Below are 23024 nucleotides of genomic sequence, written 5' to 3'. Positions count from 1 at the left end.
GGCGGGCGGTCATGACAAGGCCAGTGGTCCCAGCACATTTATCTTCATTTACGTCAGAGGGAAGCTCCGAACTGCCATAGATTTCTGTTTAGACGAAAGGATTGCGCCTAATATATGACGACGCCTGCAAATTAGGTGCAACCCCTGGCAGCGCCGACCACCGTAAGACGCCGGTCTGTGATCATTCTACCCGTTTTATGTTTTCCACGCAAAATAAGCCACACAGAACTATTTCCGGCAGCAGGAAAAAAAAGGCGGGAAATCCACGCGGAAATTTTCTATGCAAGTGAATGCCTTTCGCATGAGCAGAATACGCTCCGCAATCCGCATAAACTTCTATTGTGTGAACATAACCTGAAGCCAAGTTGGCAGTTTGCCCAGGAGGAGGCTAGAAGAGCAGACATATTGCTTATCACCCAGCTTTTCCTGACACAGAACGAAGAATTTATTTATTTTTTGTGCTCAATAACATCCACTCTGCTGCTACAATAATTTGTAAAAATTAAAAAAAAAAAGAATTTTATTAATATGGTGATTATATTGCAGTAACATTTCAGTCAAAATGTGCCGCGTCCCGCTCCCGTCAGAGGTGACAGCGCCTCTCGCGCGCACCACACAGGGGACTCAGCAATATTACAACGCAGCATAACGGCCGCCATCTTGGATGAATCCACTTCGAACTCGCGGGGGAGGGACAGTACTATTCTTACTATTTTTTCCCCCCATAAAAAGACAGGCGCCTATATCAGAATAGGTTTAATTACACGCGTTATTTTTCCCGTCCGTGTTACTGCACGGGTGATGTAGGGGCGCAAGTATCTGGAAGTAGCCTCCCCTCTGCTCGACGTTGGTTCGCTCCTTTTCCGCCCGGCGCCGGGTCCTGTGCACATGGCCTGTTCGTGCCGCCAAGCCTGAAGCGTCTTTCTTTACGACCCCCAGAGCACCCAAGGGCCCCCCCCTAGATCACGTCGTTTGGCAGCACGGAGACTCCGGAGAACAGCAACGTGCGGAGAGCAGAGAATGCACCGGGCGGATAACGCGCTGGACGGGCCTGAGCTCGACATGGAGGACGAGGAGGCCACCGAGGAGGAGATGTCATTCAGTGACCCGGAGGACTTCGTGGACGACATCCCGGATGAGGGTGAGGAGGGCGGAGGGTGGTGGTGGTGGGCACTGGCCCTCTAGGGGTAGGGTGTGGATCACTAGGCCTCATGGTAGAGCAGCCTCCAGATGGTGTGGGACTACAACTCCCAGCATGCTCAGACCCGCCCGCTCTCTAAACTTGATATGAGACTTATTCATTGCAGTCACCTTCAAATAATAATCCATTTATTGCAATGTTTAACAATAGGCTGGTAACCTGGTCACTGGGGGGCGCCCCCCCCCCCCCCCCCCCCCCGGTCCTGTCCTAGTCACTGGGGGGCGGTGTCCCCTTCCTGGTCCTGTCCTAGTCACTGGGGGGCGGTGTCCCCTTCCTGGTCCTGTCCTAGTCACTGGGGGGCGGTGTCCCCTTCCTGGTCCTGTCCTAGTCACTGGGGGGCGGTGTCCCCCCCCCCCCCCCCCCCTGGTCCTGTCCTAGTCACTGGGGGGCGGTGTCCCCCCCCCCCCTGGTCCTGTCCTAGTCACTGGGGGGCGGTGTCCACCCCCCCCCCCTGGTCCTGTCCTAGTCACTGGGGGGCGGTGTTCCCCCCCCCCCCATGTCCTGTCCTAGTCACTGGGGGGCGGTGTCCCCCCCCTGGTCCTGTCCTAGTCACTGGGGGGCGGTGTCCCCCCTGGTCCTGTCCTAGTCACTGGGGGGACGGTACCCCCTAGGTCTGATCCTAGGACGTCCCGTTCCCCCCTGTCCAGTCCTAGTCACCAAAGGGACGGTACCCCTCTGGTCTGGTCCTAGTCACTGCAGGGGACGGTACCCCCCCTGGTCTGGTCCGCAAAACACTGATGCCGCCCTGGTGTGTTCTGCAATTTACGGAACGGGCGCCCAATGCCTATTCTTGGTCGCAAAATTGATAAGAATAGGACAGGTTCGTTTTTTTTTTTGTTTTTTTTTGCGGGGCCATGGAATGGAGTAACAGACACGGAGTGCTGTCCGCATCCTTTGGTCCCCATTGAAGTTAATGGGTCGGCATCTGAGCCACACAAAATGCAGCATTTGGTGCCCGTCAGTTTTATAGGCGACACGTGACTGTGTCGTATACCCGGCGCAGGATTTGTGATGTCCAGCAGTAGCGATTAGATGATGACATAATGTCAGGACGATGAAGGAGATAAGTAAGGCTCTGTTCACATGTGAATGTCGTTATCCTTTATTATGGGGACCATGGCGTGGTGGCTCTGTCACCTGGTGGACACCGGTGGGGGTCTGTGTGGTCCGCAGCCGTGTTCTGTTTCCATCAAATGGAGCTCCTGATGCAGATGTGATCAAGAGCCCCTAAAGTCAGCAACCTTTAGCCTGCCAGCTGTAGTGAACTATAAGTGCCAGCATGCTCTATGCACTGCTATGAAAGATCCTAAAAGCTGAGCAAGGGTGTACGCTGGGAGTTGTAGTTTCACAACAGCTGGAGGCCCCTGGCCCTGGTATAAGAAGTTTATAGGTAGTTTTTAGCATCATTTATCTTTGACAAAGGCTCAGAATGGTGCGACTCCGAGGGGCCCTTAAAGGCTCTGTTCACATCTGGTGCCTAACCCGTCGTCGTAAGACTTCATTGTGGTTTCCAGCAAGAATATTGGACAGTGTGAACTAGGGATCGACCGATATTGATTATTATATATTTTTTTTAGAACCTATAACCTGTGAACTTTCAGGCCGATAACCGATAATTTATACCGGTATTTTATATTTCAGAATATATATTATATTAGCAGTCACTGAGGTGGTGGAAATTAGCATTTGGCACTAGTATATTATAAATTAATAAATCCCTTAGGCTACTTTCACACTGCCGTTTCTGGGTCCGCCTGTGAGATCCGTTTCAGGGCTCTCACAAGCGGCTCAAAACGGCTCAGTTTAGCCCCAATGCATTCTGAATGGATAAGGATCCGTTCAGAAAGCATCAGTTTGCCTCCGTTCAGCCTCCATTCCGCTCTGGAGACGGACACCAAAACGCTGCTTGCAGCGTTTTGGTGTCCGTCTGACGAAACTGAGCCAAACGGATCCGTCCTGACTTACAATGTAAGTCAATGGTGACGGATCCGTTTACATTGACACAATATTGGTGCAATTTCAAACTGATCCGTCCCCCATTCACTTTCAATGTAAAGTCAGGAGTTCCTATTAATATACCATCAGATCGGAGTTTTCTCCAATCCTATGATATATTTTAACTTGAAGCGTCCCCATCACCATGTGAACGCCTCTATGTTAGAATATACCATCGGATTTGAGTTAGATCGTGAAAACTCAGATCCGACAGTATATTCTAACACAGAGGCGTTCCCATGGTGATGGGGACGCTTCAAGTTAGAATATACTACGAACTGTGTACATGACTGCTGCCTGGCAGCACCCGATCTCTTACAGGGGGGCTGTGATCCGCACAATTAACCCCTCAGGTGCCCCTTACAGGGGGCAGCTATGTACTCAGTTCTTAGTATATTCTAACTTGAAGCGTCCCCATCACCATGGGAACGCCTCTGTGTTGGAATATACTGTCGGATCTGAGTTTTCACAATTGTGAAAACCCAGATCTGAAAAAGCTGTTATGCAGACGGATCCGCACTGAACGGATACCATCGTTTGCATTTATAGGTGCTGATCCGTCTGTGCAGATACCAGACGGATCAGCACCTAGCGCGGGTGTGAAAGTAGCCTTAGTTGGTAGTCATTTTATAATTTACATTTATAATATACTAGTGCCAAATGCTAATTTCCACACCATCCCCCCTCCTCACTGACTTTATTAACCCCTATCAGACCTCAGATGAATAAAATAAAAAACTCCTCACCTCTCCCGTGCAGTGGCTCCTCTTCATTTCCGGGTCCGGCGTCTCATTCCCCTGTGTTCTCCGGCCAGCGATGCACTGTCACCGTCATAGTGCGCGCACTACGTCCTGACGCTGTACTGTTCATCAAAGAAGACCAGGGAGGGCGAGTATTGGAAGCGCTTGCTGCGATTCTTCCCTGCTCCCGACACCCGAAGCATACTAGTGCGCACTTCCATAATGGAAGCGCTCACTAGTATTCGCTTTATACGTATTATCGGTATATCGGCAAGGTTAGATACCGATAATGTGCAAATTCCTGAATATCTGCCAATAATATTGGTACTTCCGATAATCGGTCGATCCCTAGTGTGAACAGAGCCTAAACTTCCACCTACCTAGACCCTGGTTGGCGATACTGCCATCTGAGCCCTCAAAATCTAAGGGAGATTCACATCACTGTTTCATTTTCAGTTCTTCTGATCCGTCAGAACAACAGAAATAAAAAAAGGAAAACAGACCCTGTTGCACATTCGGCATCCGTTTGAGCCATTTCTGTCAGAAATCAGTTTTTTTAGATGGAAAGATAAAAGTACTGTGTGCAAGATTAAAATAACGTATCTCAGATGGAAATGGCTCAAAAGGATGCTGAATGTGCAGAGCTGATGACCAGGAGCTATGTGTTTGTTTTTTTTTGTTTTTTTTTCTTTTCTTTCTTTCCTAGAAATGAATGGTGCGTCCACGCCGTTCATTTCAGGGGGCTACCACTGGGACCCCCTCCGATCTAATAGTTATCACCTAACCTGTGCTTCTAACTGGGACACCCCTTAGGCTGGGTTCACGACACATTTGTGTCTTGTGTGTAGCGTATACAAAAAAAGTATAACGGATGCCTCTGATGGATGCTATACAGTGGCCTCCGTCACCATAGTGTTCCACTGTAAAATATATATATGTGTTAATGTATGCATTTTTTTTTTTTTTGCTATTGAATCCTCTTTTATTTTTCTCAACGTATACTTTCGTTGGGCAAACGTGATGTGAACCCATCCTTAATGACCGCCCGCTGTCTTGATGGCAGTGCAGGGCCTTAGTGTGCAGCGAGGTCTTGGCTTGTCGCAGTTGAAGGGTGGGGGCCGGGTAAAGGGGTACTCCCATCACATACAATGGAGGCATATCGCTAGGATATGCCCCCATTGTCTGATAGCGTCGGGTCCCACTGCTGGGAGAACGGAGCAGGGAGAGCTGTGGCTGTAGGCCCCCAAGTTTCACGGGGTCCATCCACCATACAAGTGAATAGGAGCGCACGCGCGGCCCCTGCTCCCATTCATATCTATGGGGCAGATGGTAATAGCTGAGCCAGCGCTCGGCTATTTTCGGTGGCCCCATTGAAATGAATGGAGAGCTGCTGCGCATGTGCAGTGCGCCCTCTGTCCATTTCTCTGCTCCGTTCTCATTGTATGTGGGACCCGCACCTGTCAGACAATGGGGGCATATCCTAGTGATATGCCCCCATTGTATGTGATGGCAAAACCCTCTGACTGTCAGTTAGCGCTCCTGCTATACAGCCCGGGTATGGCAGAAGCTCTGATCCCGCATAAAACAAGGCCTAAGACAGTCTGGTTAATGAAAAAGTAAAAGGTTATGCCCACTGAAATGCAGAGAGGTAAAAACAAAAAAAAATTAAGGCCTTTTCAGGCCTGGTCATTGAGGGGTTAAAAAAAGTGCTGTTGATTAAAGCAAAAACCAGGCGAGCGCCCTGCTCCGTATACACCCTAAAGGACAATAATGACGGCCTCCTGCGCTACGGGCGGACGTCTAGCACTACTACAAAGCTAATCATTCACCAGGACTGACACATGCCCGATGGGCCTTGTAGTACATCAGGACGTGCAGATAATCTCGCCAGCACATGTGTGCGTGTTCCCAGGAGATTACAGCACAGAGGCTCTCTCCCCGGATTGCTGAGGCAGCGAGTCCTGCCAGACATCACCTCCTCTGTGGGGAACGCTTTGCATTGTGGAAATCCATCACATGCGGCGGTTTTACTACTAGTAGATTCTGTGTTCTTAGGCCGTGTGAGGTGGGACCTCTGGAAGCCCCTCCACCTGCTGGACCTCAACACAAAGGAGGCTGCCACCTTCAGCTGCATGCTAAGCAAATACGTTACTTCTTCGTCGGACTTCCCTTTAAATGGGGTTCATCGCCATAGACTCTGACAGTATATCGACGGAATATGCCATAAGTCTGATTGGTCGGCGTCTGCCCGCAGATGCCTACGGTCAGGGGTCTGTGCATCCAGGACTACCCCCTTATGTAGTCCCTGATTCCAGGCTGCCGTCCTTTCAAGTAATTGACCTTTTAAATACATATTCATCCAAAAATGAGTTAAAAGGGTTCTCTTTCTGAAGACCTGTCCTCAGATGAGGTCATCAGTATCTGACCTGTGGGGATCCGACACCCGGGACCCCCACTGATCAACTGTTTGAGAAGGCTGGTTCCTTCTCTTTGCTCTCCCAAGAGCCGTACATTGTATAGAGGCCGTGCTTGGTATCGCGCTCACTTTCGTTCACTTCTATGGAGCTGATCTGCGCCCAGGCCATGTAACTGATGAACGCGATGTCACATGACCTAGGCTTAGCTGCGGAGGTACTGCAAGCGCTGCTGCCTTCTCAAACAGCTGATCGGCGGGGGTCCTGGGTGTCGGGACCCCCCCTTTCCCCACCAATCAGATCCTGATCACCTATCTAGAGGATGGGTCTTAAGTAGTAAAGTCTCGGAAAACCCCTTAAAGGGGTTGTCTCATCTCAGACAATGGTGGTGTATCGCTAGGATATGCCCCCATTGTCTGATAGGTGCGGATCCCACAGCTGGGACGCACACCCATATCGAGAACTGAGTCTTCAAAGTGGTGGCTGAAAGACTGGCCACCACCACCAAGCGATCTCCCCATAGAAGTGAATGGGAGCGCGCTACGCATGACCGGCCACCACTCCCATTCACTTCTATGGGCCTGACGGAAATAGCCGAGCCAGCACTCTGCTATTTTCGGCAGTCCCATAGAAATTATTGTATGCGCAGTGTGCCCTCCACCATTTTTGTGCCTCCGTTGAGGCACTGGGATCCGCACCTATCAGACAAAGAGACCACCCCTTTAATGTTTTGTGATTGGTGGATCCTTGGGTGATTGGTGCTGTCTAGATGGCATTAAAGGGGTTATTCAGGAATTTGATACCGATGGCCTGTTTTCGGGATAGTTCATCCCTATCTGATCTCTAGAGGATTTAAAAAAAAAAAAAACTGTTTGTGATTTTTCATTTCAGAATTACTTGATGATATCGTGAAAGACTGTCCTCAAGAAGCAGACGGCATTGACTCTGTGGTCGTAGTAGATAATGTACCCCAGGTTGGACCTGACCGCTTGGAGAAGCTGAAAAACGTCATCAATAAGATCTTCTCAAAGTTTGGAAAAATTACCAACGAGTATTATCCAGACACGGATGGGACAACTAAAGGGTGTGTGACTGAGGCTGGCGGTGCGGGACTAATTCACCCATTTATTGTATTAAGTTCAAGTCTTCAGGACCAGACTTGGTTTAGGCATTTTTAGTCCGTGTTTTATCACTATACCCCTTTTTTCCCCCCCTCTCCTGCGGTGGGTGTTATTGATGTTTTTGTGCAGGCCGTTTTACTGGCTAGGGCAGAGCTAAACCTGCCCATCAGTCCCGGTGACGTCACCGGGGTTCCTGGCAGCCCCATGGAGAGCCCTGGTACGTCACCGGATCTCCAAAAAATGCCTTTGCCCTGCGCTATTTAGCACAGGGCAAAGGAGAGCATCGGAGCATAAACTGCTCTGATGCTCGTGTCAGGGGGGCTGCCGGGGTGAAAATGGAGAAATGTCTGGGTTCAGCTCTGAACCCGTACAACCCCTTTTTTAAGGGTTTTGGCACCACTAAACGTCAGATATTATCGATTTGGGGAATGGGGGTGCTCGACTGTGAGCGCTGGGCTTTTGTTGGTCTGTATCTGCGTAAACTAAGTTCACTCAACTCCAAGCACTACAACCGCTTTTCATTCCCATGGTGAAGGTCTTAAATTTATTTCCCTTTCACTCCATCTAGGTACATTTTCCTTGAATATGCGTTACCAGCCCACGCTCAGGACGCTGTGAAGAATGCAGATGGCTACAAGTTGGACAAGCAGCACACGTTCCGAGTGAACCTCTTCACAGATTTTGATAAGTGAGTTCTTCGTTCAGGTCTGATATACGATGGCCTGGCTTTGTGGGATTCTCGAATCCAGGGGTCCCCAACCTTTTTTGGGCCAGGGACCGGTTTCACACACACCAATTTTCTCGCGGACCGCCGGGGGGGAGAGGGGGGGGGGGGGGGTCATTCGTGACTATGAATGATGTCTCCTCTGACTGGAGTTATTCTCTTTCCTTTTTCTACAACTTCTTTCTGTATAACTGAACAAACAGTTACACACACACACACACCCTCTGACCCGTACAACTTCTTACTGAACAAACAGAACACAGATATTTAGTATTATTACCTCCTTTTATGGCCCTAGTTATACACACACACACACACACACACACACACACACCCTCTGACCCGGCACAGCAGGTCGCAATGATGTCAACATCGCGACCATCTTGCACCTTATCCATCTTGCACCTTATCACTGCCTCATAGGCGTCAGGCCTTGCAGTCTTCAGTCTATGAAGCTAAACGACGGACCACAGGAGCAAACCGTTCCTGTCTCCCTCATTATTTAACAGCAGCACACTCTGCGGGCCAGTACCAGATGATCCACGGCCCGGTTGTTGGGGACCACTGCTCTAATCAACCACTTGTTTACTCCCTTGCAGATATATGGTAATTTGTGATGAGTGGGAAGTCCCTGAAAAGCAGCCATTTAAAGACTTTGTAAGTATATATCATGTCGGTTTTCCCCCCCCCCCCCTCTTTATGGGTGTAACGTCGCTTGTTTTTACGTAATTGTGATCCTGTAGAGTGAGTGCCGTGTTTATTCATTCCACTACTTTATAATTACATGTGCACATCTGTCAAGAAAGACTCCTCACCGGTCTTGTTTTTCGGGTCTAGGGTAACCTCCGATCATGGCTTGAAGATGCAGATTGCAGGGATCAGTTCAGTGTTATATTTGAATCGGGTGACAGAACGACAATCTTCTGGAATGATGTCAAGGAGTCGGTTCCAGTGGAGGAAAGAGCTGTAAGTTGTCCGTGTGTGGATGGCATAAAGAGAATCCGTAGTTAATGATACGATTAGCTGATGTGATCCTACCTTTTAGGCCTCACGCACACGACAGTATGTATTTTGCTTTGTGCAAATTGCAGATCCGAGAAATACCGTCCATGTTGCATTTGCGTTTTTTGCAGACCCATTGGCCTCAATGAATTTGTGGTCTGCATTTTGCAGCCAAGTATAGGATGTGTTCATTTTGTGGAATGGACATATGGATACAGAAAGCACATGGTTCATCTGTGTGCTTTCCGCAACTGTATGTCCGTTCTACAAAATACGGACTATGGGCCCATTGAAGTCAGTGGATCCACAAAAATGTGGTGGGCACACGGACCGCATCCGCGTTTTATGTAACCGCAATGGATATATTCATGTGCATGAGGCCTTAGGCTGTTCTTTTAAGTTATAAATTGATGGTATATCACTAGAATATGCCCTTACTTTGATGGTGGCAGTCTGACCTGTGGGCCCCCCTAATCCTGCACAGCAACGTCCTGACCACCGGCTGTGCAGAGGGACTTAAGCCCTGCTCCATTCAGATGAACAGGGCCGGCTTCAGTTCCTTGCACAGCCGGTGTTCAGGTGGGAACAACTGCAAAGGCCTCAATCAGTGCTGAGGTCCCTTCATTGTCAGGATTGGTGGTGGATCTTGGCAATATGCCATCACTTTACAAGACTCTACATGCAGCCCTCCCTTTATTATTCTTATCTATGAGCAAGATTCTTGGCACTTCCTAACAGCCATTCTGACCTGCTTAGTCACCTGTATGGTAGAGTTTTAGGTAAAAATGGAGTGTAATGTTAGGTAATGTCATTTGTGACTTCAGAGATGGACCGAGACATACGTGCGGTGGTCTCCAAGAGGCACTTACTTGGCCACTTTCCATCAGAGAGGAATTGCCCTTTGGGGCGGGGAGAAATTCAAGCAGATCCAAAGGTTCAGCCATCAAGGAGTACAACTCATTGACTTTTCTCCATGTGAAAGGTATATATGTTTTACATTACGTTCTATTACATCATGGTGATCGGGCGGGCACTGGAGCGGTGCGTGCCTGATCACTGCAGGGGCCCGCCAGTCCATAATAGCTGGGCCCCTGCTGTATCCGCCAGCATCGCTGTAAAAGCTGCCGAATTATCCCATTCTATGCCGCGGTCAAGCGCTTGTCACACTGCTGTGGCGGGGACCCGATGGGTGAGACAAGGCAGCCCGATGCCTTGCACAGCATCGGGACCTTCCTTCTAAGGGGGGCTGAGGAGATCCAGCCCCATGCTGCGTCTCCTAGGCCAGTGTTCCTCCAGTCCTCGAGGCCCACCTGCTGGTCATGATTTGAGAATATCCCACAGAATGAATACCTGTGGTAAGTTCTGATGCATTGACACTTACTATACTCAATACTAAGGAAATCCTGAAAACATGACCGGCAGATGGGCCCTGAGGACTGGAGTTGAGGAACCCTGTCCTAGGCAACCTGCATTTTCGAGCACTCCGTTCTGTTCAGTTCAGTTTTGTTCCCATTTAACTATGAATGGGGACAAAACCAAAGCATTTTTTCCCGGTATTGAGCCCCTATGACGGAACTCAATACCGAAAAACTTTAACGCTAGTGTGAAAGTACCCTAACTTTGAAGATGCAACAGTGTATTTGTGTGTAGGAGGCCTTAAAGGGGTATTCCTATCTTGGCCATGAATTGCTGCGATTGGAATACCCATCCTACATGGTGGCCAGTATTCTGCTCTTCGCCATGAGCGGCTGAAATTGGTATACATCTTGATTTGTTTATGTGTGGAATGGTGTTTTCTGGCTAACATTTCACCTTCTTTCCTTGTAGGTATCTTGTTACATTTAGCCCTCTTATGGATACTCAGGACGACCCTCAGGCCATTATTATTTGGGACACTTTGAGTGGAGTGAAGAGGAGAGGATTCCACTGTGAGAGCTCTGCACACTGGCCAATCTTTAAGTATGCAAAGTAATCCTGTAATTTCACTAAGTTGAGCATCAAGATATCACGTGTGACTGAGCGTCTTTCATCTCTTCTGTAGATGGAGTCACGATGGCAAGTTCTTCGCTAGAATGACACCAGATACGCTGAGTATTTATGAAACTCCTGTAAGTATTTAACTGAAATCTGTAGTCTATGGGGGGGGGGGGGGGGGTGTAATAATAAAAATCCATTGAAGTTTTATGTTTCTGTAAGGCTAATTTCACATTGGCGTTTTGGTTTCCATTTATGAGATCCGTTCAGGGCATCAGTTTGCCTCCGTTCCATCTCCATTGCACTTTGGTGTCCGTCCTGACACACAATGTAAGTCAATGGGGACGGATCAGTTTTCACTGACATAATCTGGCACAATAGAAAACTGATCTGTCCTCCATTGACTTTCAATGGTGTTTAAGACGGATCCGTCTTGGCTATGTTACAGATAATAAAAAAGGATCCGTTCTGAACGGATACAGACGGTTGTATTATCTGAACGGATCCGTCTGCAGATCCGTGACGGATCCGCACCAAACGCGAGTGTGAAAGTACCCTAAGATGTGATGATACGGATCATCGTAAAGGGTTGTCCAGCACATAAACTATATTGCCTAAAGTCTCAAGTGCGTTAAAATGATAAAATAACACCTACTCAACAGTTTAAAGGGTCACTGAGTTTTAGTAAAACTTTGATATTTCATAGAGACATATCAAAAGTTTGAGTGCTGAGACCCCGCTGATCAGTAGGAGAGAAAAGCGTGCAAATCTCGGATGGAATCGAGATGGGCCCATAGACTGTCTTCTGCAGCAGGGAGAGAGCGCGCGATATGCACGTGCTTCTCTCTCCTTGTTCCAGCGATCATTGGGGAAGGGGGCTCTGTGCTCAGACCCCACGTATCAAGACTTTTGACGTGTCTGACATATCAAGCCGCCACTGCTTATTTCCAGGCATTGGTCACATCTGAGCATTAATGTGTTCTGAATAGAGAGAAGTGAATACTCTGCTGCCACGCAGTTCTGATAGTAGCTTATCTTCCCTGGGATCAAATAGATCAGACATTTTGAAATCCAATGTGCCCAATATCTTCCCTGACATTTGCAGTAGTGAGGCTGCTGGAGTGCAAATAGCAGTAAAGTGGCATCAGTAGCTCTGAATACTTCTCAACTGTCTTGTAATCTGATGGGTTTGGTCATATGTAGTTATGAAACGTCTTGCAATTGGAGACTTCGGGTACTTTCACACTAGCGTTATTCTTTTCCGGCATAGAGTTCCGTCCTAGGAGCTCAATACCGGAAAAAAACGGATCAGTTTTATCCTAATGCATTCTGAATGGAGAGCAATCCGCTCAGGATGTCTTCAGTTCAGTCCCTCTTGCGGTATTTGGCCCTAGAAAATACCACAACCTGCTGCTGTATTTTCTCCGTCCAAAATTCCGGAACACTTGCTGGATCTGGCATTATTTTCCATTGAAATGCATTAATGCCGGATCCGGCCCCAAGTGTTCCAGCAAAACTGTTCCAGACCTTTAAAAATGCAAAAATAAATAAATACTGGATCCGTTTTTCCGGATGATATCGGAGAGACGGATCCGGTGTTTCAATGCATTTGTTAGACTGATCCGTATACAAGAGCTATCCGTTTGCACACGGATTTCCGGATCCGGATTGCCGAATCTTCACAACGCAAGTGTGAAAGTACCCTGACAGATAAGGAAAAGTAGGCAGGTTCTCTGTAGCGCACACAGAAGAAAACTCTTCCAGAGCCTGACATTCAGAGAGAGCCAATATCGGAGAGATTTAACCGGTAGCCGTCTGCTGGGCTTTATGCCAAGTCGTTAAACAAGAAAGGTCGTCTTAGCGCTTGGTATCTAGCCTGCACTGCCGTTCTGTGTTTTACTAAATGATAAAGGGTAGGAAGAGAACAGTAGCTGCGTTACCGCTGGATTCATAATTAATCCTGTTTTATGCATATGATTATTCATTGTGACGTTGAGATTTTATTCATTGTATTTCCGCTTTCAGTCTATGGGCTTGTTGGATAAGAAGAGTCTGAAAATTACTGGGATAAAGTGAGTAAAACTTTCTATCCTTGGCTCTTTTATGAGCCATGCAAGTTCTTAAAGACATTTATCTAAAAAAAAATGTATTATTGCATTTGGCACAGAGCAGAGGCTGTGTAAAATAGAGGGGGGGAGAAACTTACTAGCCTTTTAAATGTCCTGCCTTTCAGATCCCTGCTGGGCCTGCAGTAGTCAGTCACCTCATTGTTTGTGACTGATGTAGCCACATGTTCTGCTGACAAATGGCAGGTTACTACTGCAGAGCCATTGGGGATTGGAGAGGCAGGACATTTAAAAGGTATGTGTTGGTTTTTTTTTTCCATATTTATTTTACACGTCCTCTGCCAAGTTTTGTAAAGTCTTGGAAAACCCCTTTTAAATATCCATTGCTAAAAGGAACATCAAATTTGGAAATTATTGATGCAAGTTAACAGGGGATAATCTTGCACCCTCATTGTTTGTCAGTCTGTAGGATTTTGTGCATGGCACAAACCGTCTTCTGCAGAGAACACAGGAGTTAGGCCTCATGCACACGACCGTTGTGTGCACCCGTGGCCGTTGTGCCGTAGTGCCAGTGCAGCCCCCCCCCCCTCTATTGTAATAATAGGTTGGTGGCCAGTGCGGCCCTCCCTCTATTGTAGTAATTCGTTGGTGGCACAGTGTGCGCCCCCTCCCCCTCCCTCCCTCTATTGTAATAATTCGTTGGTGGCACAGTGTGCGCCCCCCATCGGCCCCCCCCTCCCTCTATAGCATTAACAACATTGGTGGCCAGTGTGCGGCCTCCCATCTACCCCCCCCCATCATTGGTGGCAGCGGAGTTCCGATCGGAGTCCCAGTTTAATCGCTGGGGCTCCGATCGGTAACCAGGACGCTACTACAGTCCTGGTTGCCATGGTTACTTAGCAATAGTACAATAGTAGAAGATTCATACTTACCGGCTGCTGCGATGTTCGTGTCCGGCCGGGAGCTCCACCTACTGGTAAGTGACAGCCTCAGGTCTGTGCGGCGCATTGCTAAATGAACTGTCACTTAGCAGTAGGAGGAGCTCCCGGCCGGACACAGACATCGCAGCTCCCAGGTAAGTATGAATCTTTTACTATTGTACTATTGCTAGTAACCCGCTGCCACCAATGATCGGGGGGAGGGGGGGGGGGGGGGTGGGTGGGAGACCGCACACTGGCCACCAATGTTGTTAATGCTATAGAGGGAGGGGGGGCCAATGGGGGTCGCACACTGTGCCACCAACGATTTATTACAATAGAGGGAGGAAGGGGGGGGGGCGCACACTGTGCCACCAACGAATTATTACAATAGAGGGAGGGCGGGGGGGTGGCACACTGTGCCACCAACGAATTATTACAATAGAGGGAGGAGGGGGGGGGGGGGGGCCGCACTGGCCACCAATGATATTCAAACTGGGGAGGGGGGGGGGGGGGGGTCTGCCCTGATCTCTTACAGGGGGATATGATAGTACAATTAACCCCTTCAGGTGCAGCACCTGAGGGGTTAATTGTGCTGATCACGGCCCCCTGTAAGAGATCGGATGCTGCTAGGCAGCAGGGGGCAGTCATGTACACAGTTTGTAGTATATTCTAACTAGAAGCGTCCCCATCACCATGGGAACGCCTCTGTGTTAGAATATACTGTCGGAAATGCAGGGCTGTGGAGTCGGTAGATAAATGTTCCGACTCCTCAGTTTTATGTACTTCCGACTCCCCGACTCCTCTGTATTAATATGCGAATATGCAGTTGAATCCAAGAAGCTGTTCCACCAAGTTCTTCTAAGCTCTTCTAGCAGAGAGGTAGTTGGGCTGCTGCTTTCTCCTTTGTGTGCTTATCTGCTGCTGAAGATAGGGCAGTGGGGGGATCCAGGAAGGGGCATTTATTCTAAAACATGATTTTCCTAGGAGAATCCCATAGTCATGTTTAAAGTTTAAGCTAACAATCGGAGTTTACAAGTTTTTATAGCCTTAGCTAAATGACAGCAGTTTTTCCAATGGTTTACAGCTTCAGTCTTGAACTATTGGCCCTCCATTCCCTTCACTTATACAAGTGTCTCACTCTCTAGTCCTGCAAAAAACATATTTATTTAATCCCTTATCAGTGAGAGGCTAGGTTACACATGGACGCTGCGTTCCCTGTAAAAGCAGAACACAACACTATGGAAAGTATAAGTATTGCAGCTCCTAATTGTGCGTTGCGTGCCATATAGTGAAGCACATGAAAAGCATGCTTCTTCACGGTCACTTAACGTGTTCGTTTTGCGGTTACGTGACGCACTGCATGCATTGGTCTTTATTCTTACAGTAGAGAAGTCATTAATTATAACTTTTTGTGAATTGGGACATTTAAACTTGCTTTTTTTTTTTTTTTATTCCAATCTAAATTTAGTCGGAGTCGGTGCATTGTTTGCCGACTCCGACTCCAGGTACCCAAAATTTCCCCCGACTCCTCGACTCCGACTCCACAGCCCTGCGGAAATGAGGTTTCACGATCTAACTCATATCCGACAGTATATTCTAACATAGAGGCGTTCCCATGGTGATGGGGGACGCTTCAAGTTAAAATATACCATCGTATTGGAGAAAACTCTGATCCGATGGTATGAAAGGGACTCCAGACTTTACATTGAAAGTCAATGGGGACGGATCCGTTTGAAATGGCACCATATTGTGTCAACGTCAAACGGATCCGTCCCCATTGACTTGCATTGTAATTTAGGACGGATCCGTTTGGCTCCGCACGGCCAGGCGGACACCAAAACGACTTTTTTTTCATGTCCGTGGATCCTCCAAAAATCAAGGAAGACCCACGGACGAAAAAACGGTCACGGATCACGGACCTACGGACCCAGTTTTTGCGGACCGTGTAAAAAAAACGTCCGTGTGCATGAGGCCTTAATCTGCTGACCTTTTCCATTTTCAGCTGCTGACTGGCTGAGGGATAGGACTTATATTGTCTTACTGCAGATATGGCAGATGGGAGAGGATCCTGCTGCAGCCAGACATGGGACAGTGGGGAGAAGCAGGGGCATGTCTGCTCTCCTGGAACCTGAACAGCAGGGATGCCCAACCTGCGGCCCTCCAGGTGTTGCAAAACTACAACACCCATCATGCCCAGACAGCCTACAGCAGGGCATGGTGGGAGTTGTAGTTTTACAACAGCTGGATGGTCACATGTTGAGCATCCCTGCTGTAGAGGAAATGTCCATTTCTTAGTTTTACTTGTCATATAAGATAAAAGAGGAGGAGATTAAGGATTATTTTTTTCTGGTTTTTTTTTTTTTTAGTGTTTCATGTTCCTTTTTAACATGGCATTTTTGTCTGTGCAGAGATTTCTCATGGTCCCCTGGTGGCAACATCATTGCATTCTGGGTTCCAGAAGACAAAGATATCCCTGCCAGAGTGACTTTAATGCAGCTGCCCTCCAGACAAGAGATCAGAGTCCGAAACCTGTTCAATGTGGTGGACTGCAAGTTGCACTGGCAGAAGAATGGAGATTATCTGTGTGTGAAGGTGGATAGGACTCCTAAAGGCACTCAGGTGAGTACAGGCATGGGGATTCTAATGAGCAGCAAGGTTTTTAAAGGGGTTGTCTCACTTCAGCAAGTGGCATTCGTCATGTAGAGAAAGTGAATACAAGGCACTTATGTGTTTGTCCATATTGCCTCCTTTGCTGGCTGGATTCATTTTTCAATTCCTATTATACACTGCTCGTTTCCATGGTTATGACCACCCATCATTGCATTGGAGGTGGTCAGACTATAGGAAAAAGCACAGGCCTCTCTGGTGGCTGAGACCGTGGAAGTGCATATAAGCTGGTGCTTTTTCCTATAGTGTGAAAGCACAACCACCACTGATAGATTGCTGGGTGGTTGCAGGAGTGTGTAATATGATGGAAAAATGAATGAAGCCAGCAAAGGAGGCAATATGGACAATCACGATACATTAGTAAGTGCCTTGTATTAACTTCCTCTACATGATAAATGCCACTTGATGAAATGAGACAACCCCTTTAAAGTTTGTGGCATTAAGTATTTATTATCTCTTATTTACAGGGTATGGTGACCAACTTTGAGATCTTTAGAATGAGAGAGAAGCAAGTTCCAGTAGATGTGGTTGAAATGAAAGGTAACCCTCCCCCCTCCCTATTGCTTGTAATGGGAAAGTACTACTTGTTTTAATGTATAGAATAAATGAAGAAACTTAGCTGTTGCTGAGTTCTTACTTTCATATAGAAATATGTATTTACATACACAGAATAGTGTTAAGCTGTAGCTGCACTTAGGGGTTGTCCGGGCTACAGATATTGATGACCTGTCATCAGTATATAAGTCTTGGAAAACTCCTTCAACTACCTTTCTTGGATGCCAAAAGGTACAATTGTCCATATATGGACAGTTGTGCAGCAGAATGCCCTGTGTACCTATGTGTGGGCTGTGTAAACACCTATACTCCTCAAATGCTGCGTCCATAGGTCGTAAGCCTGTGGCGGTGACATGGTTGTGCTAAACAGTAAATTACCATTCAGCTGAAGAGGGTCTGTCCAGGGACAGCACAGAAAGCAGTGACGTGGGTGAACCTTGCGCCTAAAGATCGTAGACTTTTACACAGCCCACACATGGGAGCCCGGGGGCCTTCTGCTGTGTGTGGCGGTCAGTTAGGATGTGACCTACAGATCTAAATCACATCAAAATAGATTAAAGGCTATTGGCAATTTTTATTTTTCTAATTGGCCAACCCCCTCAAGGGATATATTGGATGCCACATAGGGTTAAATCAGTAAGCACCACTGAATAGCCTCACAACATTGAGTAATGGTGGCGCTGGAGCTTATTATTTAGACCCCCCTCTGACCCTGTATGATGTACAATGTGTTATACTGGGCTGGACACAATACTCAGACTGTGGTAGGTATTCATGGTTGAGTTTTAGATATTGGAGCTGGTGACAATAGGGCTACAGTCACAACTCAAAAAGGGTGGAGGGCTGAAATTGGCCACGTGCCTTTTCTTACGAAAAATTAGGGAGAGTAGTTCTTATTGCATACGTATAATGTCATCTTGTATTCTGTAGATGGTATCATTGCCTTTGCTTGGGAGCCCAATGGAAGCAAGTTTGCTGTGCTTCATGGCGAAGTCCCTCGAATATCAGTCTCATTCTACCACGTCAAGAACAACGGGAAAATTGATTTGATCAGTAAGTCTAATTTATTATTGCACTATTGTTTTATAACTTCTTCCAGTGTGTGTAATCTGTACCACGCGTCTTTCTTTTCAGAGACGTATGACAAGCAGCAAGCTAATACCATCTTCTGGAGTCCACAGGGTCAGTTCTTGGTCCTTGCAGGTTTACGAAGGTGAGCATAACGTCTGTCATGCCTTATTTAGATATCCATGGTTCCTTTAAGGGTCCATTCACACTTCCGTGGTGTATTGCGGATCCGCAATACACCCAGCTGGTCCCCTCATAGAAGTGCCTATTCCTGACCGCAATTGCGCTCCGGAAATGCGGATGCGGACAGCACACAGTGTGCTGTCCGCATCCATTCCTGCTCCATACTGAATGAATGTGTCCGGACCCGTTCTGCAATTTGCGTAACGGATGCGGACCCATTCTGCAGACGTGTGAATGGACCCTAACAGCTATGCATGAATTGTTTGTAGATCAATGTATTTTATGCAAGAAGTTGTGAACTTACGGAAGAAATGGACACCCCATGTTCTCTGCTGATGAGCTTCAATTTCCCTTTGCACAAAATATATGGCTTTTGTGTAGAAGGAGCTTAAAGTGTAAGCAGGAGAAGAGGTTTTGTACAGTCCCCAGCTGTTTTAACCCTTTCTTGCTTACAGCATGAATGGAGCCCTTGCCTTTGTGGACACTTCAGATTGCACCATAATGAACATTGCAGAGCATTACACAGCGTCCGATGTGGAGTGGGATCCAACAGGCCGTTACGTCGTCACTTCTGTGTCCTGGTGGAGCCACAAAGTAAGAGGCTTATTACACCTTCTTGTTTGTCGATTTAGTGTGGTGGAGATGAGCACGAGACCTTGTTAAATCTGTCAGAATGCTGTGCAGCAGCCGCTGAAGAAGCACTTGAATAAAAGAATTGAATAAAATCTTTTCTAAAGTACGCTACGATTTCTGTCCTGCCGCCTCTCAGCATGTTTGCAGTGCTGCGGCCGCATCTCTGGCCCCTCCCTGTTATAGTGAATGGGGTCAGGGCAGACTTGCGGCAGCACACGTGTGCAAATGTTAGTACCCATCCGGCAGGGGAACAGCCTGCCAGACAAACCTAATGCGAGTGTGAAAGAAGCTGTACTTAGGGGGAGATTTATCAAACTAGTGTAAAGTAGAACTGGCTTAGTTGCCCATAGCAACCAATCAGATTCCACCTTTCATTTCCCAAAGGAGCTTTAAAAAATATGTGGAATCTGATTGGTTGCTATGGGCAACTATGGCAGTATTTCTTTACACCAGTTTGATACATTTCGGCCTTACTCACGTCGTCGTGATGCACGTTCTGATTAGACCACACATAACTGTTAGTTTATCGAGGGAACAAGAGTTGGACGTGTGAAGGGTCCATTCACACGTCCGTGGTGTATTGCGGATCCGCAATACACCCGGCCGGCATCCCCAATAGATTGCAGACAATAGGACATGTTCGTATTATTTATTTATTTTTCCAGAGCCGCAGACCGGAAGATCGGGGGGGGGGGCGCGCGCTCCGGAAATGCGGATGCATCCAACTCTTGTTCATGTGTATTCATGTGTATTTTTCTCGTGTAGGTGGATAACGCTTACTGGCTGTGGACCTTCCAAGGACGACTTCTCCAGAAGAACAACAAAGACAGGTTCTGCCAGCTGTTGTGGCGGCCAAGACCACCAACTCTGCTAAGTCAAGATGAGATAAAGGTCTGCGGAGAACTTCTTTGAGGACTTGGTTTCTTTCTTGTTATGATGAATGGTGGTTCATATTTTTTTATTTTTTATTCTAGCTAATCAAGAAAGATCTGAAGAAGTACTCCAAGATATTTGAACAGAAAGATCGTTTAAGTCAAACCAAGGCTTCAAAGGTAAAAAAAAAAAAATTCTAACTTCAGAATTATTCTGCTGACTGTAAGCCTTTTAACCAACTACAACATCAGAATACTATCCTTCCTATATTTGGTTATTTGCTGGCTTTCATTAGTTCAGTTTGGATAAATTACTCATTTACCGTATTTTTCGGACCATAAGACGCATCCCAGGTTTAGACAACAGGAAATGTCCAAAAAAATTCTTGCTAATAAGGGCATTTTATAGTCCAAAAAACAAAGTAGTTTCTTCATTTGTCAAATTATCTAAATGTGTTTTTTTTTTTTTTTTTTTTTTTTTTTTTTTTAAGGAACTGGTTGATCGCAGAAGGACCATGATGGAAGAATACAAGAAATACAGAGAGGACTCACATAAGATGTATTTGGAGCAGAAAGCTGCCCGCTTGGAGCTCAGAGGTGGTAAGTAAATATAAACTGCGCTATATAAGAATTTCTCATCGGGGACAACCCCTCTCAAAATGCTTCCCTAGGCCCTGCTCTCAGCACCCTTGGAAAAGCTGATTTTGCTTGGGAAGCTGCAGCGAGCCCAACGCCAAAATTGCTAAAAAAAATATCCAGCAGCGTTTAGGGCCAGCCTAAGACTTAACCTGATTATCTTCTGTTTCTTGTATATCAGGAGTTGATACAGATGAGCTGGACAGCAACGTGGAAGACTGGGAAGAGGAGACCATTGAATTCTTTGTCACTGAAGAAATTATCCCACTGGAGGAGTAGTCCGCTAGCGTTTTAGTGAGTTGCTCTTTGTCCTCCGTTTTGTTATATCTATGCATCTCTCAAAAATTGCTTGATGTACATATATATTTTTATTACTATAACTTTTTTTTTTTTTTTCTTTAGTCCAAGTTCTGTCAAACACCACTCGCAGCGAAATCGCACCCAAAATTTGTCATACAATTTCAGTGCTACAGTGATTAGCATTAGTGTCACCAAAGATGTGCAGGCCTAGTCTTAAAGGGGTTGTCTCACTTCTGCAAATGGCATTTTTCATTTAGAGGGTACTGGAAGTCACCAGACACTAATCACTAATTGTGATTCCTTTGCTGGCTTGATTCATTTTTCCTTCACATTATACACGGCTCGTTTCCATGGTTATGACCACCCTGCAGTCCATCGGTGGTGGTCCTGCTTGCACCTCTTCCTGCAGTCTCTACATGGAAACGAGAAGTGTATAACGAGATGCAAAGGAGGCAATATGGACAATCACAATACATTAGTAAGTTGCCTTGTATTCACTTTCTCTACATGATAAATGCCATTTGCTGAAGTGAGACAACCCCTTTAAAGTGCAAAACGACTGCAAGTCGCATGCGATTTAAGATTTGCAAGCTCCATTACTCTTAAAATCAGAAATCGCTGACATGTTGCAAGCGAGATGCAGTTACATGAAATTGAACTCTGCAGCGGCGACCAAAATAAAATTATTAGGTTTGGATTTTGCACAATTTTCTTGCGGCATTTTAATGCAACCACATTCACAATCATTACTTGCAATATGTTCACATGGTAAAAATAGCTTATAAAACATAAACTTACTCGACATATTGCTCCACCTAATCTGTAGACTATCAGGGGTTAATTTTTGAAAAGTGGGGCTTCTCTTTATGGTAGACGGGGGCACTAACCGACTTCTCTCCCTCTCTGCAGCGTTGACCTATCCAGCATCAATACTTGTCCTCTACCAAAATCCGAAACTCCTTCCGTCTTAGTCCTTCTCCTGCGACCGTGAATGGACATTACATCGTTCCTCTCTGAAGCTGTGCCTTTAATCTTCAGTGGAGGATCTTCGAAAGAGCGCTACTTTTTAATCTAATTTCTCATATCTCCACTTATTCCATCCTCAACAAAGAGAAGGGAACTCCCGCTCTGCTGCTTTCACATCCAGAGCCTCTCTGCCTCACCATGACTTTTCCTCCTGAGGCTCGATGCACGTGGGTTCAGCTTGCGAAAAAGGGCCTTTTCTACTTCCATTCAGAATGGACAGCCATCGGTTTCTACTGGCAGACGATTAGTAAAAATACTCTTGGTCTAGATTTTAGTGTGCGAAAGCAGCACTTCAGTGGACTGTATCCTCCTCCATTCAGATTGCAACTTTGTGGGATTAAAGATGGAATTTAAAGTAAACCCATATTTAAAATGTCTCTGGTTTTATTCGATCCAGTGTAGTATAGGTACTCCCTGGTGAAAAGAGGGTATTGGAAGTCGCCAAAAGTTCTGGCTCTTACAGCTCATAGCTTTCCCGCATTTAGTCACTGACCTATGTGTCTGACACAGTAAGGTGTGAAGCAGTTAGGGAAAAACTGGTCTTCGATGTATACGTTTTGTATGAAATAGCGTAATCCATTGCACTTTTCCATACTGCAAAAAATTATGGACTAAAGGCCACTCTTGGCATCTGCCAGGTGCATGGATCCTTTCGATAATCTTGAAGTATACATTGGGAGCGTTCCCCCAACTGTTAAGCCTCTTTCAGACGAGCGAGTTTTCCCCCCTGATGCGAACGCATAGCGTCCAGACTGAATCCAGACCCATCTTCTTTGCCTTCAGGAAAAATCCCAGCATGATCTATATTGTGCATTTTTCACACAACTCAGGCTCCATAGAAGTGAACGGGGCTTGTGTGGAAAATGGAAGGCGTCCGGATGCAACGCGTTTGTTGCAGATGGTTGCTAGGCGATGTAGAGTGTTGTT

The 23024-nt window shown here is 46.8% G+C and overlaps 1 protein-coding gene across 1 annotated transcript; it reads left to right on the top strand.

Moving 5' to 3' along the window:
• Positions 1–843: 843 nt before the first annotated feature.
• On the top strand, positions 844–22459 carry EIF3B (eukaryotic translation initiation factor 3 subunit B). The gene is made up of 19 exons (XM_040439790.1): positions 844–1141; positions 7242–7434; positions 8040–8159; positions 8795–8852; positions 9033–9161; positions 10022–10179; positions 11025–11156; positions 11239–11305; positions 13197–13243; positions 16566–16776; positions 17292–17364; positions 18310–18432; positions 18514–18592; positions 19086–19224; positions 20029–20154; positions 20238–20315; positions 20627–20735; positions 20953–21065; positions 21981–22459. Exons 1-18 carry the CDS (start codon positions 1021–1023, stop codon positions 21048–21050), a joined length of 2061 nt encoding a protein of 686 aa, XP_040295724.1. The 5' UTR covers positions 844–1020; the 3' UTR covers positions 21051–21065; positions 21981–22459.
• Positions 22460–23024: the final 565 nt, after the last annotated feature.

The sequence above is a fragment of the Bufo bufo genome, chromosome 7 (assembly GCF_905171765.1).
Source record: "Bufo bufo chromosome 7, aBufBuf1.1, whole genome shotgun sequence".
NCBI classification, from domain to species: domain Eukaryota; kingdom Metazoa; phylum Chordata; class Amphibia; order Anura; family Bufonidae; genus Bufo; species Bufo bufo.
This window is presented reverse-complemented; position numbering and strand designations above follow the sequence as displayed.

Excerpts from the sequence above, each read along its gene's own strand:
- EIF3B (XM_040439790.1), top strand. The coding sequence starts at position 1,021 with ATGCACCGGGCGGATAACGCGCTGGACGGGCCTGAGCTCGACATGGAG. Across the intron at positions 11,157-11,238 it reads GCACACTGGCCAATCTTTAA|ATGGAGTCACGATGGCAAGT; the intron begins GTATGCAAAGTA and ends TCTCTTCTGTAG. Across the intron at positions 18,433-18,513 it reads CGGGAAAATTGATTTGATCA|AGACGTATGACAAGCAGCAA; the intron begins GTAAGTCTAATT and ends CTTTCTTTTCAG.